General features: G+C 41.0%; 1 protein-coding gene across 2 annotated transcripts; it reads right to left on the reverse strand.

Moving 5' to 3' along the window:
• Window positions 1-313: 313 nt before the first annotated feature.
• On the reverse strand, window positions 314-19820 carry KLHDC1 (kelch domain containing 1). Of its 2 annotated transcripts, XM_058829296.1 has the most exons (14): window positions 19577-19820; window positions 17151-17221; window positions 15800-15917; window positions 15091-15209; window positions 13608-13686; window positions 12687-12770; window positions 11754-11837; window positions 9487-9723; window positions 7209-7267; window positions 5432-5544; window positions 4937-5009; window positions 2246-2330; window positions 1618-1670; window positions 314-1280 (listed from the first exon to the last, which is right to left on the reverse strand). In XM_058829296.1, exons 1-14 carry the CDS (start codon window positions 19676-19678, stop codon window positions 1106-1108), a joined length of 1452 nt encoding a protein of 483 aa, XP_058685279.1. In that variant the 5' UTR covers window positions 19679-19820; the 3' UTR covers window positions 314-1105. The 2 variants fall into 2 exon arrangements, with proteins under 2 accessions (XP_058685279.1, XP_058685280.1); XM_058829297.1 differs by lacking the exon at window positions 9487-9723.
• Between the last annotated feature and the right edge of the window lie 66 nt (window positions 19821-19886).

The following is a 19886-nucleotide window of genomic DNA, read 5'->3' on the forward strand; positions in this document are numbered from 1 at the left end:
GAGGGGCAACTCAGCCATCCCAAAATTAACCTTGGAGGTGTCTGAATCCACCAAGTCAATCCCAAATCCCCAAAATCAAACCTTAGGGGGGGCACCTGAACCCACCAAAATCAAATCTCGGTGCTCAGGGGGACATCTGAACTCCCCCAAAAAGAAGGGGAGGGAGTTCAGCACATAAAATTAGGCTGTTAAAATAACCAGTCACAAAACTTCCTTTTTGAAACAAATTTTCTCCCCCCCAAAACCTCTTTTCTCCCAAATAATTAATGTTTAGATTTTAAAACCATCAAAAACATGTCCAAATGCCTTTTGATTCAACTCTCTATAAAATTTTAATGACTGTGCTCCTGTTAACTAAATATTTGAAACAGAAAAATAACCAGTACTACATTTGCTTTTTTTTTTAAACAATAAATAAGCAACTTTGTTGTTGTTCTTTTTTTTTTAACAAGAAAGAAATATAAACTTTGCACATCCAAAATACAATATACAACTTATTTCCAAAAGGACTTCCTGATGACAGAAAAAGTAAAACCAGGTGATGAACTGAGGTTTTCCTAGAGAGACCAGGTGATGTTGCTGGTTGCAGCTTTTTCTTTCAAACTCCACAATTCCCTGATGGATTCTCCTATTTGGAGTGTGAGGTGTGGGGCTCCACGGTTGGATTTCAGTCAGAGCCTGGTGGAATCAACATTTGGTGGTGGTGCTGCTGCAAAATTTGTTACCTTTAAGACTGACAAAGTGTGAATGTCCCCAAGACACCAAGTTGAATTTATCTTTTTGGGAAGGCTGGTGGGGATAAGGCCAAGGAGGATTTTTAGACTTTAACCATATTTTATCCAGCTGAAATGGATTGTGTCCCCTTCCAAAAGAACAAAAAGGTTGTGAGGGCTGGGTGGTCAAAACCACGACAGCAGAGGTGAACAATTATCTAGAAATGAAGTTGTATCAGTTTTCTGTAACGCAGGAAACGAGAGGTTCCCATAAAAAGGATTTGTTGTCAAACTTCACTCAGAAACCCAGCTGAACACAGAGCTGCAGTGGAACAGCAGCAAAGCTGATGAACAAACCACTCTGAGGTGTCCCAGCAGCTCCCTGCCCTGGCTCATGTGGAGTGGAGCTGGCTCTGTCTCTCAGTCTCGGCTTTCCTCTCCTGCCTGTGGGTCATGGCAGCCCAAAAAGTGATTTTTTTCAGCACTTCCTGCAGAAGTTTGGATGGCAAGCAGGGAATTTGCTTCTCCAAGAGAGCTGCGTTCTTCCCAATGTAGTCAAGACACAGCCTGAGGAACAGAAATAGAAACAAAACAAAAAAAAAAAAAAAAAAGAAGAAGAAATAATTGAACTAAATAGTTTATACTCTAACAAATGAAGCCTAATTAAAGCTGGTGATGTGCATTCATTACAGGTGTTAATTACAGGTGTTGTGGCTGCACGTGCAGGGAATGACACAGCAGCATCACACATTGAAGGGTTCAGGTATTTCCTGAGGAGGTAATTGGGTGTTTCACCCAATTTCTGCAGGAGAGCGTGGCCAAAACAACACCTGGGATAGTGGGATTTGGGATTTAAGGTCCTTCCCAGCCTAAACCATTCTGGGATTCTGTAACTCCAACTCACCTGAGCAGGGAGTAAGGCTGAGTCTGAAATATCAACAAGTCACTGCACTGACCCTGATCAAGAGAAAGAAAGAACCATTACAAACAACTCTGTACCTCAGCAGTTTTCTCCATTAATGTCACATTTATGACCATGGTTTAGAAATATTAGACTCGACCAACTGTTTGTAAGGAATCTGAGTTACAAATTCCTTTTTATTCTGTCTGTCAAGAAATCAGGTGGGGATTCTTCAGTGGAATCAGTGGTGTGTAAATTATAATTCATTTATAATCTGTAGTGTGTAAATGATAATAATTTCCTCAGTGGTGTATAATTTGTAATGGTTTCAGGAACCAATTTGAGCAAATTGAGCCAAATTTTTTTGCCTTTTTTTTTTTTCACTTAAAATCTTATATATAAAAATATATTTATTAATTGATTTCCTCAGAGGTTTTGGCCTCCCCATCTTTGGAAGTGTCCAAGGCCAGGCTGGATGATGCTTGGAGCACCTTGGGATAGTGAGAAGTGTGCTACCCATGGCAGGGATGAATTAAATGGACTTTAAGGTCCCTCCCAACTGAAACCATTCCATGATTTTATATCATTTATAATTATCCCAGTGATGGGATTTCTTCTCCAGTTTACTGACCGTGTCCATAAAAAGCAAATCATCTTTGCTGCCCCCAAACACCATCACTTCTCCCTCCTGCCCAAGGCAGGCTGTGTGCCACAACCTGGAAATCAAACCAGAAACACAATGAGTGCCCGAGAAACAAGGACTTGTGTGTTACCAGCAAGACCAAGACATTAATTCAGAGTTTAAAAAATAACACCTTCAAATATATTTATTTATATAAATACTTGTTTATTTAATAATACAAAATAAGAGAGCAACGTGACTCCCCACCTCATGAGAGTTATTTTCATACAGACCAATATATTTTGTCATTATCTGACTTTTCTGTATTCTGGGCACATAAACTTTGTCTTACTTATCACCACAGTGGAAAATTTTTAAGCAACTCTACAAACCAAGCTTTTGCCAAGCTTTTCCTTTTGCAATTTTCCACTTTCTTTGGTTCAGAAGGACAATTTTCTCATGGCTTTTAGCCTGGGGGTGGTTCTCAGTGTTGACACACTTGGATCTCCAGTTATCCTGTTCCAGTCTTACCCTTCCCCCAGAGATTCCTGGGATCACTTTCTGGGAGTCAATAACTTCCACCACACCAAGGAAGTTTTATGATAAAGACCCCACAAAAGCAAAGCCTGACTTTATAATCTTGCAGAAAGATCCTGCAGTGGGATTGATTTTTCATGATTAGATTTTTCTGCTCTAGCACCACTGCTGATGGACTTTAGAGCTGCTGAACCAAAACCAAAAGAACCACTGAAGTTTCACGCAAAAATAAACGTCCCCACTCTCCTTCTCCCTTCACATCAGTCCTTAGGAGGTACCACACCTTTTCCCTACCTCATACCTGTGGACAGATCTGTCTCTCCCTGATCTGCATTAGGGAAACTCTGGGCTTGGTCACGGAGAACACTGGGAAGCCTTTCCTGCCTGGGCTCTGGTGACATCCTAGCTCGCAACCTGAGGCTTTTCCTACTGCCTGAGAGTTTCTGTCCTCCCATGGGCTGCTCTAACTTATCACCTAAACATTCTAACAAAGCACGTTATTGAAATCACACAGTGCTCTTCCAGCTACAGCAACAGCATTACATGGGAATGAAAACATTGGGAATCCAGGAGTTAAACAGTTTGTTCTCTATTTAAACCCAGCATACAGAATTGGCTGAAGTGAAACTGAGGGACAGAGAGAGGAGCAGTATTTTCTGACAAATCAGGATCACCTGAGAAGGCAATTTTTTAGAAATTGCTAAAAGTGGAGGTTGAAGGAAATTATTCTCTATGAAATTTAGGGAGGGAATGGGCATTGCAGAAGCATCAGGAAAAGACACTGATGAATTTTATTACAAAATAAGAGAAATATCTAAAAGAAGTACACATAGATGTATTACACTGCTCTGCATTTTAAGAGCAATTGAACTGATTTAAAGCTTTTCCAGCTGTAGAGATCCTGCAGAAAATAAAATTATGGTACAAACACTTGACATTTGACCAGTTCAATGTATGGACAGGCTTTTGGTGTGGCTCCTTTTATTCACCATTCCAGAAGCCATCCCCTTCCAACCCTAAGATTCTGTGAATTCCTGAAAAATTCAATGAGATTTTGGGTTCTGGTTGAAGTAGGGGAGGTCCTTTAGTTCTGTAAAGATTTAGGTCCAGGAAAAGTCCTCAGCCCTACAACCCAAATCCCAAAATCCCCTGGAAGTGCCTGGGAACCAGCTGGGGCTCAGGAATCCCTGATCCTCACAGCCAGAACAGGGCACAGAGGTGATTCCAACTGAGCTGCTGCTCCCCAGCACATCCCAGCCCTTTCCCAGCCTTTTCCAGGAAAAATCCCATCACAGGGAAGGTTCAGGAGACTCAGGAGCTGAGCACAGACCCCTGGCTGCTCCTGCTGCGCTGTGTTTAAAGACTCCTCAGTCCTTAAATATCGTGAAGAGATCACTGATTGTAAAACAAAAATACTTGGTGAGGCTGAGGTCAGAGTTTATTTGGGATTGAAGGAATTGGAAGGGTAAGAAGGCAGAAAAGTTGTTTTGGCTGTGGCTGTTGTTTTTAAAAGACAGCCCAGAACAGGCTAAAACAGGAAGAAAATTAATTAAGGTGAAGATATTTCAGTAACAAGGCAGGGAGCAGAGCAGAACTGGACATTTTTGTATCAGAAAAAAAATTATATAAAGTTGTGCTGGGAGTTCCTGGGTGAATGCAGGGAATGAATTCAATGAAAATATGAATACTTATTATCTACAGCAAATCAGTTCAATATTTTTTAACATAGAAACACAGATAATGCTTCAAACACTGGGTTAACAATCAATTTCACTTTTGAAGCCTGAAAGAGGCATCAACTTTTTCATGGTTCTCTCCTCCCCTGTTTCTAATACTGTATAAATATTAATGAGCTTTTATTATTCTCCTTGGCTATTAATTCCTCCATTTTTTATGGTTTTGTTTATATAACAATAATTTGTCTACAGAGAACCAGATCACTGGTTGGACACTCAGATCCTTCACCACAAAAACATCTCATCCAAAAAAGCATCAAATACACAAATTAAAAATGAAGTATGAAGGCAAAAAAAAAAAAGGTTAAACTATTCAACCACACTGCATTAATATTCTGAAATACTAAGAATACTGTTCAAGAATTTAAAAATTGATTCATTTTGAGAAATTATTGCATTTCAGCACCCATAATTTGTGTTTCTGTACCTGGGCCTGCTCTTGGGCAGATGGGTGAGCTGCTTCCATCCATTTGTTGCAATGCTGTGGATCCAACCATCACCTGCAATGGGAGAACACTCATTAATGGGCTTTTTGGGAAAAAAAATTATCTTTTGAGTCACACAAACAGCTCTAAGAGCATGTTTATTTAGGCAGAAGTAACATCAGCACTTCATGAAGCTGCATCTTTTCACTCTTTGTAATTTAATGTTGTCCCAGAACCCTCACTGCACTGAAATCTGGAATTAAAACACACCTTCATCTCTTTCTTTTGGATAAATTGAGAAAATCATCTCCTCCCAGTGGATTTATCTGTGCAATTATTATTAATCTTAAAATTATTTTTGCTAATTTCAGGTTTTTTCATGGAAACAAGCTGCCTTTTCTACAAAAGCCACTCCTATAGACGATCCCACAGCCCGTTTGTGTGACCTGAAATGCACAACAGAATTATAATTAATTCTATTACTCTGAATGACTTACTCAGAGGAACATTATCAGAGCTTAGTCCACCAAAAAGGAAAAGTCTGTCATCCCCTATGGGGGTCAGCGTGTGCCAGGAGCGATCTCTGGGTTTCTCTCCACTGATATTAATCCTGGGTGAAACAAACAAACAAACAAAAAAACCCCAAATTTTCAGACAATGATGAAAATAAATTTGGCAGAAAATTTCAGTTTGTCCTAGAAGCACCTTGGGTATTTTCCCAGTGAAAAAACAGATTGAATACCCAAATAAATTCCATGTACATGTAGGGAAACAAAAACAGTTAACTGATATAAAATTGGATGAATCCTGAGAGGCTACAGGTTCTTCACTCCAGGGAAAATGATTTTAAATGACACAAGGATTGTGGTTTTACCTCTGATCCAAAAGCTATTTTCATTTTATGATTTTCAAATCATAAAATGCTCACCCAGGTTTTGAAATAGATATTAGTAAAGAGGGGATTTCCTAAGTACAAAACAGATGGAGGTTTATTATTGATAAAATCTCATATTCAAAAATAGAGATTTGAAATCTATTTTAGCTGAGCTGCATTGAAATTGACTTTATTTTAGTTGGGTTTGCTTGAGAATGTGAACAGTAAAGATCCTGATATCCCCAAAAAAACAGTTTATCAGAGACAATTACACAGGGATTGCAAAAATGCCCTGCTAAATTTGGCACTCAAGGCCAAGTTGCAATATTTGTTTGAATCCAAGTGAAGAAAAGAGACTTCTAAAATTGGCTAAGGGAAAGCCTGGGCTTTGATGGTTAAAAAACAAAAATCAAACAGATACTGATAATTGATAAAATTTCAATTTTCATGCATGAGAAATGATCCCAGTACCAGAAATAACCAAATATTGAATGACAATTTAATAGAGCTCAAGGTAGGGAAAGCAACCTCTAGGTAGGGGCAGCTGAAATGAATTTTGCAATCTCCTGCTGGATGATAATCCTGGGTTAGCAGGTTCATATTTTGCAATTCCTTAAGAAAACTGTGTAGAGTTGAGTAAGAAAAAAAACTTGACTGGTTAGTAAATAAAATTATTATTTATTAATAAATCCTTATTGGCTCCTTTTGTGATCAGGAGATGAAATAAATACTGAATAAATACAAACACTTTATCTCCTGTGAGGTGCCTACAGCAGCAGACACTGTGAAAATTCCTTTTTTTCCCTAATATCTTAAATATTTCTTTTAGTCTTAAATCTCTTTGTTCAGTCTCTCAAAGACTTTTTGCAGAGGTGCTGCAACAGCTGAACAGAAGATTTCCAAATTTACAGAGATCCAGCACATAAATATAGAAGTATTTATATATATACTATAATAAATCATGGATAAGTCTTATGAACTATTCTTGGATCACAGTATAGAAATAACTTGAATTTTGGAAAAAAAACCTTCATTTTTTAAGGATTTCATGGTGTTTTATAGAAGAGACCTTTTCCCAATTTGTGCTGTAATTAGCCCAACTACAGAGAAGAAACTCAGCATTCAAAAAGCCCTAAAACCTGGAATTCCATATGGATAAATGGTGTTAAATCACTCCACGCTGTGCTTTAAACAGCACCATCAATGCTCTGCTGCAGAGCAGGAAAAGCTTAGTAACCACTCTCAAATTCAATTCCATTGAAATCACAATCCAGCAGCTGTTACAAATCCCCAAACCCTCATTCTCCTCTGTGAAAAGCTGCAGGAATAGCTCTCGAACTATTTAACAGTATGTTTCCATCTTCTAAATTCAGTTTTAAGTGTTACAAAGGCAAACTTACCTTCCAGACCACGTCCAAGTGTCTAAATTCAGGCAGTGCAAATCATTCATTCTGGTTTGCTAAAACAAAGAAATAAAATCCCACTCGGGTTATTTTAAGCAAACAATAAACAAAACATTTCAGTGAGGCCTTCCTGGGACAGAATATTCCAAGTACCAATGGTTTGAAGAAATCTGTACCCACGTGCCTTAATATAAATCTGAATTTTTGTGGCAGATGAGAAGCTTTTCTCCTCATAAAAACCATGCAACTCTCATGAAAAGTGCCTGGCAGAAATATTTCCAGTCATGCAACAGCACTATGGGGCCAATTTTAGCTTCTAAAAGTGAAGAGCTTTGTGGTATTTATCCAGTTCCTGCAAATGTTTTTAACTTCCATCCACAGAACTCCTGGCAGGGGAATGCAGAAGGTGTTTTACTCTCCTACGGTTGCCTGGTGTTATTTTCCTTGACACTGGGATCAGAAGTTTGTATCCTCCTGTCTGGTCACTATTCCTTGGAGTATCCTGGTAGTGCTGTACTCTGTATATTCCCAGAAAAAAGTCCTTCATTTGCGCTTTTCCCTCTTTTCCTTTCACAAAGTGACCACCAGCAAGGTTTTAGAACCCTTTAGCATTTGCCATAAAATAAAATGGGAGATCTTTCCACTTACTTATCTGCCTGGGATTTGAGATGAAGGAAGTCTGACTGCCTTGGGGGTGGTGGAAAAGGTGATGAAAGGATTTCTTTGCTTGACTGGGAGCTGTGATTCCCCTGGGAACTACAAAAACCACCTGGGAAGTAGGGAAATGTTTCTTGCCTTACCTTCCAACTCCTTTTCTCCCTGGGAAGTCCATAGATCTATTAGCAAAAGCCTTTCTCCAGCTTGCAGATCCTCTGAGGCAGAACTAGGCTGAAAGGAGTGCTTGTACCCCTAGCAGTGAGGCTGAGGGACTTCCAGAGCTGTCCAGCAGAGCCCTGGGAAGTCTCTCAGGGATTTCAGGGAATAGCAAAGTTTTCAGGAATGCTACAACCTCCTCTGCCAAGCACTGCTAACCCTGCTGTCCTGGGAAGGGAATGGGAAGCAGCATTTGATAAAGACAACCGGATTGTGAGGGTTTGGGGCATTGCCTGAGCCATTTTATCCCTCAAGAGGGTGATCAAAACCAACCAAGTGTGGTCCAGCTGACAGCCAGGGGAACAATCTGTCTTCCAGGACAATTCTATCCAGCTTCCTGCTCCTTCTGGTGGCTTTGAAGGGGGTGAGGGGAACAAATCACCCAAGCAGAATGCAAAATGCAGCTGGGATCTTCTGTACATTTGGGGCAAACCCAACATCCTGGCCTCTACAACTGAAAATATTCAATCATGTTGGAGTAATACAATTTGATATGAAGGGTATCTATCAAAGAAAGTTGTTGTTATGTTGAAAATTAAGGTTTCCAAAGGATGCTGTTCAAGACCTCCTCGCTGACTTTCCTTTCCTAGGCAGAAGATGGAGAAGTTCTGTTTCCTGCTCCCTGGGAAATCAATGTGTTATAATCTTTGCATTCTCATGATTCAACAGCTGGACAGATGCAAAATTACAGCAACCTCATTTTGAATTCAAAACACCACCAGCTGTCCAAGATCCAGGCCTTTAACAAATAAAAGCACCTTTCTACCCAACCCTTTTTTGGGAAGCTGGAACCTTACAGGTTTACAGGACCATCACTCGCCACACAGCTCTCCTGCAGGTTCTGATGGATTTCTGTTTCCTGCTCTATTTCATCATTCTAATGCCAATCCTAAAATGATTTTTAATTGGCTTAAGAGCACCAAGCCTCCTAAAAGGGCTGGCATTTCCCTTGGAGCTCCTCCTGAGACACTCTGCTTATCTCTGGCAAGTTCATTTCTTTGCAGCCCTGTGGTTAAGCAGGACCTGCTTTGTCTCAGGATTAGCACCATGAAAGGCTTTAAGGGTGACATTATTCCCAGCTCCCTGCTGGGACAGGGAATTCTGCAGCTTTTCCTCCTGAATTTACAAACAAAAGCTATTCCAGCTCCAAGCTTTGCCAAGAGAAGGACTGCAGCTCCGCGGATCTTCTAAGCTTTGCTGACAGGAGGGGTGACAGGAAATATAAACATGCTTACATTAAGGCACCAGATGTGTGAGGAGCTGCTGCAACGGCTTTGGTTTATTTACTTCATTCTCAACATGAAATTTTTCCACTTAAATCAAACATAAGACTCGCATCAACTTCTGGACTAACTCTCCTTCCTTCCCACTTTCTCCCATTTCTGTTTTTCCAGGGGCTTACCTGAAGGAACTGAGTCCACATAACACTTCTGAGCCTGTTTTCAAATGACTCCTGGTACAACTGATTCTCATCATCATCATCACCATCATCATCTTCTTTTACCAGTTCTAGCTCCAAGTTTGGAAAAAGGTGCCCTTTCCTCCCAGAAAGATGAATAGGAGAAGCCTCATGACACTTCCTGGCCCTTTCTGGTTCCTTGCAGAGCCTTTTCCCTGGGAAGATTTGTATTATGGTGAACTAGAAGGAGAAGGAGGAGCAGAGCAACCCCGTGTTTGCTCCTTAATTTCTGGAGAAAAGCAAAACTTCATCCTTTGGGGAGGAATTATTGCTGGTGTCAGGAAATTTAGTGTTTTTCTGCTGTCTTTAGCTTTTTCTTTTCATTACTTACATTAATTCCTCAAGCCCCACTGAATGTGCCCTCACCTTTTTAATGTTTCCTTCCATTTATTTCTAGGATAGAAAATGGATCAATAATAATCACCAAGGTGAAAATTACACTTGCTGCTCTCCTACAGAATTAAACACAGCTTTCCACAATCTCACTCTTCTGACACGGGTTCCCAAGTGGTTTCACTGAAATTTATCAAGTTTTTAAGGAAGCTGAAGAGAAAAACCTTTTGAGATCAGAATGCTGTAGTCAAACAGAGTTAAACAGAAGCCTGAGGGCAAATCCTCTGAGGGCAGTGGAGGAATGACAGGGGAGCCCCAGCTAAATCACAATTTCTCTGGCAGAGGCTGCACGAAACCCCAGCTGGAGCTACAGAGCAGTTCAAGAGCACAGAGCCCTCACTGAGCCCTGGGGGAAGGAGGTTTTGGAGGTGTTCAGGACTAACTGTCAGGGCAGGACCAAATCATCCCAGGGACCTTCACATCTCCACTTTGGGGTTTTTCCCTTCTCAGCTCCCTGAGGGAGGAGCAGGACTTGGCTGTGGTCAGCAAGGGTTCAGTTGTGAGCACACAGGGCCGAGGCACAGGGCTCACTCAGGGCATGGATAACCCTGATTTTCCAATCTCTTCTAAAATCTCTTCATTTCCTTCAGTTATTTGCAAACCCAGTTTGTCCAAACCTACAGCTCTGGGAGGCGCTGAGTGCAGCTCTCTCGGGTTTGAGCAACAATTCCAGAGATCCTGAATCAAAGGTCACATAATGGCAAGAACAAACAGGATCAATTTTAATTATTTTCTTTTCTGTTTGCTCTGGAAAGGCACTTAAATAAAAACTTCCTGCAGGTGTGGGAGGCAATTGAGAATGGGAAGTGGGTGGACATGGTGTGGTCACTCTGCCCCTGCCTGGTCTGAGCAGCAGGAGTGGAAGGAGTGCAGATTTGCCAAAGGAATGTTCCAGCAGGAAAATCAGGGAATGGGGAACAAAGTGCAGCTTTACACTTCTTTGTTTGCCAGGATTTGGGAATAAAGGGGTGAGGCTGTGGCAGCTTTCCAAGGTGGAGCTGGAATATGTTCATTCCCAAACTAATTCCTTCTCTTTTTTAGACCAGAACTACAGGAACACGGCACTGGGAGCTCTCAGAAGCTTCTTCACTGTCACTTTTTGGAGACAGAAAACATCCAGGCTCATCCTCTAGCTGAGTAGGATTAAAGGTTCTAAATCAGCTGTAGTGAAAAGAGCTAAAAACTTCAATTAAAAATAAAACACAAGAGTGCACAGTCGCTGAAATGGGGAGGTTTTTAACTTGCCTTACAGGATCTGTTTCTTACATCAGTGCTTCAGCAGAGAGGAACTGAGTGGAAAATCTCCTTTAATTAGCACTGGAGAAATCCCAACTGTTGCTGGGAGGTTTGAGTGTGGCTTCATGGATTTTAGGTACAGATAATCAGGGGGGTGGTGCCTATGGCTTTTTCAAGTTAAAAGAGTCAGGAAGAGTTAAAATTACACAGCCACAATCCAAGCCTAAATTCTGTATGCACAGATTGTATCCTTTTGTCTATCACCTCTTCCAGACATCTGCATTTCAGACACTTCTGTGCAAAAAAATGGCAAAATTCAATCATAAAGCCAACTTAAATCTGTTATTTACCATACAGTCGTCTGTGTTTTACCTTTTTTGGGACAATCATGAACATTACAGACAGAAATATTCTTCTTTTTGTAGAGGGTGATGACAAGCAGCATCCTGAATTCAGAGCCCTGAACATCCAGGTTAGGCCAAAGACATTTGGGATTTTTTTTCCCTACTACAAAATGACCAAAAAAAACCCAAAAAAACTGCCAGGAAAATAATGTGATTGCCAAGAAAATATTGAATTACCAGCACTCGTCCTCCAAAGATGTAACCTTTATTTCCCAGCACAGCACATGTGTGAGCTGCTCGAGGCTGAGGTGGATCTCCACCCTGAAAGAACCAAAATAATCCTTCAGAACTCCAGAAAATCTCCTGGACAGTTTTATTTTCTGATCTACAAATCATCAGGAACCGCTATGAAAACCTCTGGAAATCACACCTTAAAATCTGATGTTAAATCCATGTGCTAAAAAATCCTCCCTGGGTAAATCAGAACTAAAGGTGGCAAAACTGGCTTTTAATTTGCAATGGTCATTTTAGATTTTGCATTTGGTTTTATAGGGATTTTAGAGTTATCTTGTAAAGACCATAAAATGCTGCCAGACAGTCCTTAAAATATACAACTTTGCTGAGTTCTCACACAAATTCACCTGGATTTTATGAACTTTAGAGAATATTTTCATCTCAGTAAGGCAGAGCTCTCCTGTTATCTGTGACAGGTCATCCATGTTAATTATACATGGATACAGTTTTCCAAAGGGCTCTGCTCTGGAGCCAGGCTGGGAAAACTGGGAATGTTCCCCTGGAGAGGAGAAGGATCCAGGGAGAGCTCAGAGCCCCTTGCAGGGCCTGAAGGGGCTCCAGGAGAGCTGGAGAGGGACTGGGGACAAGGGATGGAGGGACAGGACCCAGGGAATGGCTTCAAATTGGAAAAGGGAAGATTTAGGTTGGATATTGGGCAGGAATTCCTGGCTGGGAGGGTGGGGAAGGGCTGGGCTGGAATTCCCAGATTTGCTGTGGCTGCCCCTGGATCCCTGGCAGTGCCCAAGGCCAGGCTGGACATTGGGGCTGGAGCAGCCTGGGACAGTGGAAGGTGTCCCAAATTTCCATTGCACAATAATTATTCCAAACTCATTAAAATCCCATTTGTGTCAAGATGTGAGACTAAAAGCCACTCACTCGAATTGTTGGCTGAGACCAAGTCTGTGTGGTTGTATCAAAAACATGAACATCATTGTGCCATCCCCAGAATATCTGTCCTTCCTAAAAAAAGAAGAAATTTTTTAAAAATTGTGTTTCATTTTAAAATTATTTCTACTTTTTGAAGAATACAAACCTGCAAGGGACCTGTCCAAACAAAAAATACACAAAAACAGGCAAATTCATTAAAAGATGTGGTGATATTTTTAAGAATGCTGCAGCAGCTTGCATTCAGTTGAAGGTCAGCAGCACCCAGGGATGTTCAGGCTGGTGACACCTGAAAATTGGCTTTGGGCCCCAACAACAGACACTGCAGCAAATTTCACCTTCTAAATTTTATTGTAACACACTGAGAAATAAATAGATTGCAAAAAAAAACAATTCTTGTGTGTCAGTCTTTAATATTTGATGTCAGGAGCTTCCTGTTAATACTCTGATCAGTCATCTTTCTATTAATTGTAAGAAATTACTGTAGGAAAGTTGATTATCCAGGTATCTTTCTGAAGAATAAATTCAATAAATTTACTCAGAGTAGTTGTCAGTTAGACTTGGGAAGCTCTGAATTCCCTAATGTTACTTCAAATAAATAAATCATAATTTTTTCTGGGAGTTTCAGCTTTAAAATATGCTTTCAGATTAAAATCCTGCCTTTTTCCTGCTTTGACAGAATTTAATTCATTGCACTCCAAGCACGTGGAATATGTGGAAGAACCACCACTCCCAGCGTGCAATATCTGAAATTTCAAACCTTAAAAAGTTCCCAAATTTGCATTTCTGCTGATGCTATAAATAAAAAAGAAACCACTTTTTCATGCTCATCAAGGATGATAAAAAGGATCTTTTTTTTTTTTTTCCAAATCAGAAAGCACAAATCAGTGGGAATGGGGACAAATCTCTTACCCAAAATGCATCGTGGACATCGAAACAATCATCGAGCTCATTGTGCTTCCTGCAGCCATAACCTCCAAAATAAATTAACCTGAAACAACAAAACCACTTCACTGAGCTGTTTTGGAAATAAGATTAAAATGAATAAGCTGTAATAATGAATATTTTGGGTTACTGCTGCACTAGTAGTAATATAAACAATGAGAATATTTTGTGTTGCACTTGATGATGCAAACCCAAGCAAGGTGAAGGTCACAGCCACACCCTCAACAAACCTGACTGAAACCCACACAAGGAAATTATTCAAGACATCTCAAAGTCTCTGTTCCTCTCTCCAGAAGTTTATTATTAGTGCTGTTTCCAGGCAAAAATGAGAAATAACAGCCAGGACAGTGAAATGCCTCCTTTCCTAGTGAAGTTCCTGCACTCCTGCTGTGTTTTTTGGCCTTCTGTGTCCAACTTCTGGCAAGAAATGTTCCCAAGGTTTGTCCCACACGGCACAAAAAGTCTCTTTTTGGCTTAAAATAAAATTTTCAACCAAGCACTGCTCAATCTCCCACTGCAAATCCTCATACACCTCCCAGCCCAACATTCCACCCAGGAAAGGGCCATTCATAAATCATCTTTTTTACACCAAAAAGTTCCATTCTATCATCTAAAATTTGGTAATTTTCTCAGCATGCAGATGACACAAAACCCTGAATAATTGCATTTCGTTTTGAATAGCCTTGTGTTAACAGCTAGGGAGTTGTTCAAATATCTGTATTTTCCTATCTCTTGCAGGTAAATTAGAATTACAAAACCAAGATCTGGCACCCAGGGGCATTGCAGAGCTTATGCAAAACCTCTTTAGCTGTGGAGTCCAGAAAGAGATAAATCATTTCCATCTGATAATGTTCACCATCAATCACATTCTGACTTGTTTGTAACAGATTTAATAATAAATCACTGACAGGGCACCTGCTTCTGATCACTTCTGCCTCATTATCCAGACATTTTCCATAATAAACACAAAATCTGGAGGATATCTGTTTAGCCAAGTCTGTTTTTTAAACACACTTAGTCACTTTTCCAACACAAATGTCAGTCCTTGCAAGATAAAGATAATCACTGAAATGCCTTTGCAACTGCCAGCTGTTAAAATCCTTGGAAATATACTAAATGGATTTAATGCTTAAAATAATGAATGGAAGAGAGAAAGAAATTTTTATACTGTTTTTAATGTGCTAAAATCATATAAGAGATGCATAAAAGCTTTCTAAAGTAAAAAACATTCCATAAACTTTGCCTAAACACCTCATTCCTCTCCTGAAGTGGGGTTTTATTTACCATTAGTTCAGCTCACACATGAGGAAACTCTGGTACAAAGTTGTTATAAAATCCCGCAGCAAGTCAAGCTAAAAATCAGAGTTTCCTCCATCCCAAACCTGAGTTCTCTTCACTTAACACTTTCTCTCTGCAATCAACACAGATTTAAGTATTTTTCATGTGTTACCTGTTTTTGTACACCCAGCAGGAAAGTTTGTCACGAGGTGTGGGAGGTTGACCTTTAAAATTTGTGATTTTTTTCCACCTGTAGGTTCCGGTTTTTGTTCTCAAATTGACGTAATACAGCTTGAAAGGAGAACAAAAAAATGACAATGTTTTCAGCATGAACCACAAATCACCACCAGAAAAAAAACAACCCACCACCCCCAGAAGCCTGGAAGTTAAAGAGGATCTGGCAGTGAGTTTACAATGGCAAATACACCACAAAAACAAAGTTCAAGTGGAAGAATTGGCAGAAAGTTTCACAAGAGGCTCCATTTCACTGATTTTCTAGTCAGGAGTCAACTCTGACTTTATTTATATTAAATGATAAAACAACTGATTTAATCTATTTTGTTAATTCTGTTTTCAGTTACAAGGAAAGCTGGTAGCTCTATTTTAACCTTAACTATTACCTGGTTATTTACAGCAGTGAATTGGTATCAAAGAACAAAAATAAAAGTGATATTCAGAGATTAGTCTCAATTAAGGCTGTCAAAATACTTTTAAAAACCACTTGGGAAAGCACTGGCATAAATATAGAAAGTTTTAGGAAAAGAAAGCTTTTCCTCAAATTTCTCTTTCATTCAAATACAAATACAGATAAACAGCAAGGGCTGTTAGTATTAGTACTTAGTAAAACACAATTTTATGGGAAAAAAAAAATATAACAATACCCGATTGCTGTATCCTTTATCATCAAATCCCCCAAAAATGTACAGCTTCCCATTGATGCTGGCCCCACAGCTGCCTGACATGGAGGTGGGTAACTCCCCTTCCATCAGGTGCATTGTCCTGCAATTTAAAAAAAATACATTAGGCCACTTCAAATCTGCCCAAATGGAACAATCCCAAACAGATTTAGTCTAAATTTTTACATTTAAAAGGTGAAAATATGGTTTGGGCCATAACTAGGATTAGGAGCTACAGGTGAAGTTTGGCTCCTGTGGTGGAAGAGAACTTCCATGTGGATATTGTGTGTTTATGAAGTATCTTGATTTTGATCTTGAGGTGAAATTCACATTAGAAGAGCTTTAGTAGAGCTGAATCACTGATTATTCAAAAACTGGAAATACTATTAACTCCAGGAATTCCTGAAATGAGAATCTGGCATTGCTGGGATGTCAGAAATGGAAAACTGAGGCTCCTGCTGTGCCCTGCAGATGTGAAACTGTGCTGAGAGCTCAGCCAGGTCAGGAGCAGATCCTGGATAAATATAACCCTGAGAAAAATGTTCTGTTTAACCCAGATCACTTTCCTGATCCCTGTTCCCTGGAGCACAAACTGCTGGGCTGGGACAGCAGGGAAACCAAGGGAGGGTGAAGGGGCTTTGGGCAACCCTGCCCCACAGGAAAGGGGCAGAAAATCATGGTCTGTAGGGGGAAAGAAATGGGGAGAAAACAGGGAAAAGAGAGGGGTGAAAGGGGAAAAATATGGGGCAAAAGAATGGGGTGAAAGGGAAGAAAGGGCAGGAGAGGAAAGGGGGAAAAAGGAGGGGGGGGAGAGAGGCCTGAAAAAGAGGGGAAAGGAAAGGAAACGAAAAGGGGAGGAAGAAGGTAACAAAAAGAGGGGGAAGAAAGAAAGAAAAATGGGAGGAAAAAAGAAAGTGGAAGGAAAGAGAAAAAAGGGAAGTTCTGAGTTATTTTTGAGTTGCAGTGTGTATGGAATTTATACCAAAAATAATAAATATATAACTGTAACTACATCAAGAGCCCAAGTAGCCAGCGTTTAACTGTTCTAACTTGAAAGTTAATATAAAAAAACTAAGCCAAACTAAACTGCCAAGTAAATGCACCTGTGTTAACAGAGCCTGGAGCAAATAATTTCCAACATTTCCTTGCACACAATAATTAGATTTCAGCAAGGATTGTGTTTCCTGGAGTTAATTTGCCAGCACAGGTCTGTCCTTCAATGTTTACATTAAACACCTGCTATTTAACATGACCAAGGTCCCTGAAGCCTTTTCCCTGCAGATCAGTGACAAAAATCAGCTTTAGGTAATAACTCAATAGAAATGGTGCCACTTGCCATAGCCCACTGTCCATGTCATAGATCCAGAGCTCATCGCTGGGCAGATAAACTTCATTTTCTTCAATGCACTGAAAGGGGAACGTGCAAATGTTAAACCAGTTCTGCTTTTTGTGTTTGCACATGAAATGCCAAGCTATGTTACTTAGCAACGCTGAATGATCTTAAGGAAATCAGCCACCAGAGCAGAAGTCACACCCCAGTGTTACTGCTCTGATTATAAAACTCATTTATTTTAAAAATAAACAACTTCATTCCTCCTCAGGACCGCTCAACAAAGGCACAGATTGACCAACTTAACATTTTGCTAAAAAAAGATGTGTAACAACATCAACCAGACTTGAGCTCCTGAATTAAAATTCATTTTAGATACTTTTAATCAGGAGCTGTTTCCATTGGCATAGAATGTAGAATAAAAAATTGAGAATTTAGAATGTAGAAATGTAGAACAAAAAATATAGAAAATGGAGAAAACGTAGAATAAAAAAATAGGATATAAGAAGCAGACTGAAACCACAAAAAGTTAATTGCAGCTGTAACTTGAAAGACCAAGATGTCAAATATAAAGGAGAAACTTAATTCTTCTGTAGAAAAAAGATTTATGAAGACTCCTGAACAGAGTGCATAAAGAAAGAAAAATAATTTGGGAAATAATGATGAGGAAAAACAACAAACTGAGAGGAAGCCCAAAAAAATGCAGAACTCATGCTGAGTAACAACTACACCATTAATTACTGCCTTGGCACTAGAAAGAAATTAAAGCCTGGCAGTGAGTAAGCAGCCAGAGTCAGTAAATAAATAAAAACTGGCTCAAAATTAAATTAATGTGAAGAAATTAAATACAAAACTGAAATTTAATTAGTGACAACTCAGTTACTGATATTGATGACTTCAAAAGCTTTATGATGACTTTCTCACTCTGAAAGGTGCCAAACAGGCAGGTACATCGTATTTTTGGTACATTTATTCTGCCAGGTACCTCTGTTACACACTCCTGGCATCTTCTGCAACGTGCACAAGTTGACTCAATTCAATCTGGATATGTCAGAGGTCAAACACTTGCTGCAGAACCAGCTCTGAGCAAACAGACTGACGCCAAAAATAAAGTTTGTTGGGCAGGAGTCCACCAGCAACACGTGAAAAATGATTTATTTGTGTCAAGGGCTGCTCACAGAGCAACAATTTTCATAATGTTTTCAACAGATAAATACGTAAAACTACTAAGAACACTTGCAAAGTTTATCTGCTAAACTTCATATAAGTTTTGTGTTTTGAATGTGCCACAAATGCACAATTTTTTATCAGAAAACCTTTGAAAACATTGTGCTCATTAGTTCAACCTCAGTTTCAAAGACCAGAGCACAAAAACTACTAAAGATTACCAGTGATTTAGGGGATATTTAGTAATACAGAATATTATGGAGTTTAAAATCCAGGAGTCTCCCACTAGAGTTCTTTCTTTGAGTGTGGAAGGACAGGCTTTGAACATTTTAAAGTTACCTCAGACCATGAAAAGTGTAGAAAGAATATGAAATATCTTTATAGAAATAACAGTTTTCACATGATCAAGACCAGGAACTACACCAAGCACGGGTATTTTCAATTTTATGGCAAACGTGCACAGACAGACAAGATTAAGATAAATATAAACAGAAAAATAACAGGTAAAACTAAGAGGATGCATTTAATGTGGTATCATTCTTAGCACTCCACAGAGTTAAAAGTCACAAGGACTTACTTATGACAGAACCAGAAGTGTTCTTTTTATGAAAAACAAGTAAAAATAAATTAAAAAAAAAAAAAAAAAAAAAAGCGGGTTTTAGCCCGCCACCAGCTTGTTTTCGAGGTGACAGCAGAGCTTTCTACGGGAGGAAAACAGACTGTAAGCACCACACAACTGCTAATAAATAAAAAAACGCGGGGACTCGGCAGCGAGAACATGAATTACACCCTGGAAAAACTGAGCTACAAATTACAGCCGTTGAGGCTTGAAAGGAGACGCGCTCTGCGTGCTGAGGAACGAAGGGCGCTGCAAAGGGACGGGAGCGAACCGGCTCCACCAGCCCTTCCCCACACGTGCTCCGTGACGGAGGCGGCTGCAAACGGGGCAGGAGGAGGGTGCTGATCGCGGGCTGCCCGCGCAGGGAAAGGCTGGCGGGATGAGGCGATCGGAGCCGTCCCCTCAGCGCCATCCCCGCCGTCCCCTCAGCGCCATCCCCGCCGTCCCCTCAGCGCCTCCCGCCGCCATTCGAACGGCGCGCGGCCGCCGCAGCCAATCAGCGCCCGCGCCACCGCCCCGGGCGCCCGCCGAGGGCTGAGGGGCGGCGGGGGGACCCCCCCTGCCCCGCCCGGGGCTCCGCTCCCCGCGTTCGGAGCCCGCTCCCCCCGCTCCTTGCCGGCTCCCCCGCGTCCCCCGGCCGCCTTACCACGTATCCTCCCCACACGTAGAGAAAGTTGCCGTCCACCACAGCGCAGTGGCCGCTGCGCTCCTCAGCCACGCAGAACTGATCCGCGGGCTCCGCCGCCATCTTGGGGGGGAGGAAGAGGAGGAGGAGGGAGGAGGAGGAAGCGGCTCGGCTGCCTCAGGGCTCGCGTCCCGCCACCGCCTCCTCCGGGTGAAGCTGCGGCTCCGCCGCCGGTCGCTCCCCTGGGGCGGACGGGAAGCGAGGAGGGTCCAAAGTGTGGGGCGGCACCCGGCGCGGGTCGGGATGGGAGCGGACGGGGAGCTCCGCGCTG

This window comes from Poecile atricapillus, chromosome 1 (genome assembly GCF_030490865.1).
Source record: "Poecile atricapillus isolate bPoeAtr1 chromosome 1, bPoeAtr1.hap1, whole genome shotgun sequence".
Taxonomy (NCBI): domain Eukaryota; kingdom Metazoa; phylum Chordata; class Aves; order Passeriformes; family Paridae; genus Poecile; species Poecile atricapillus.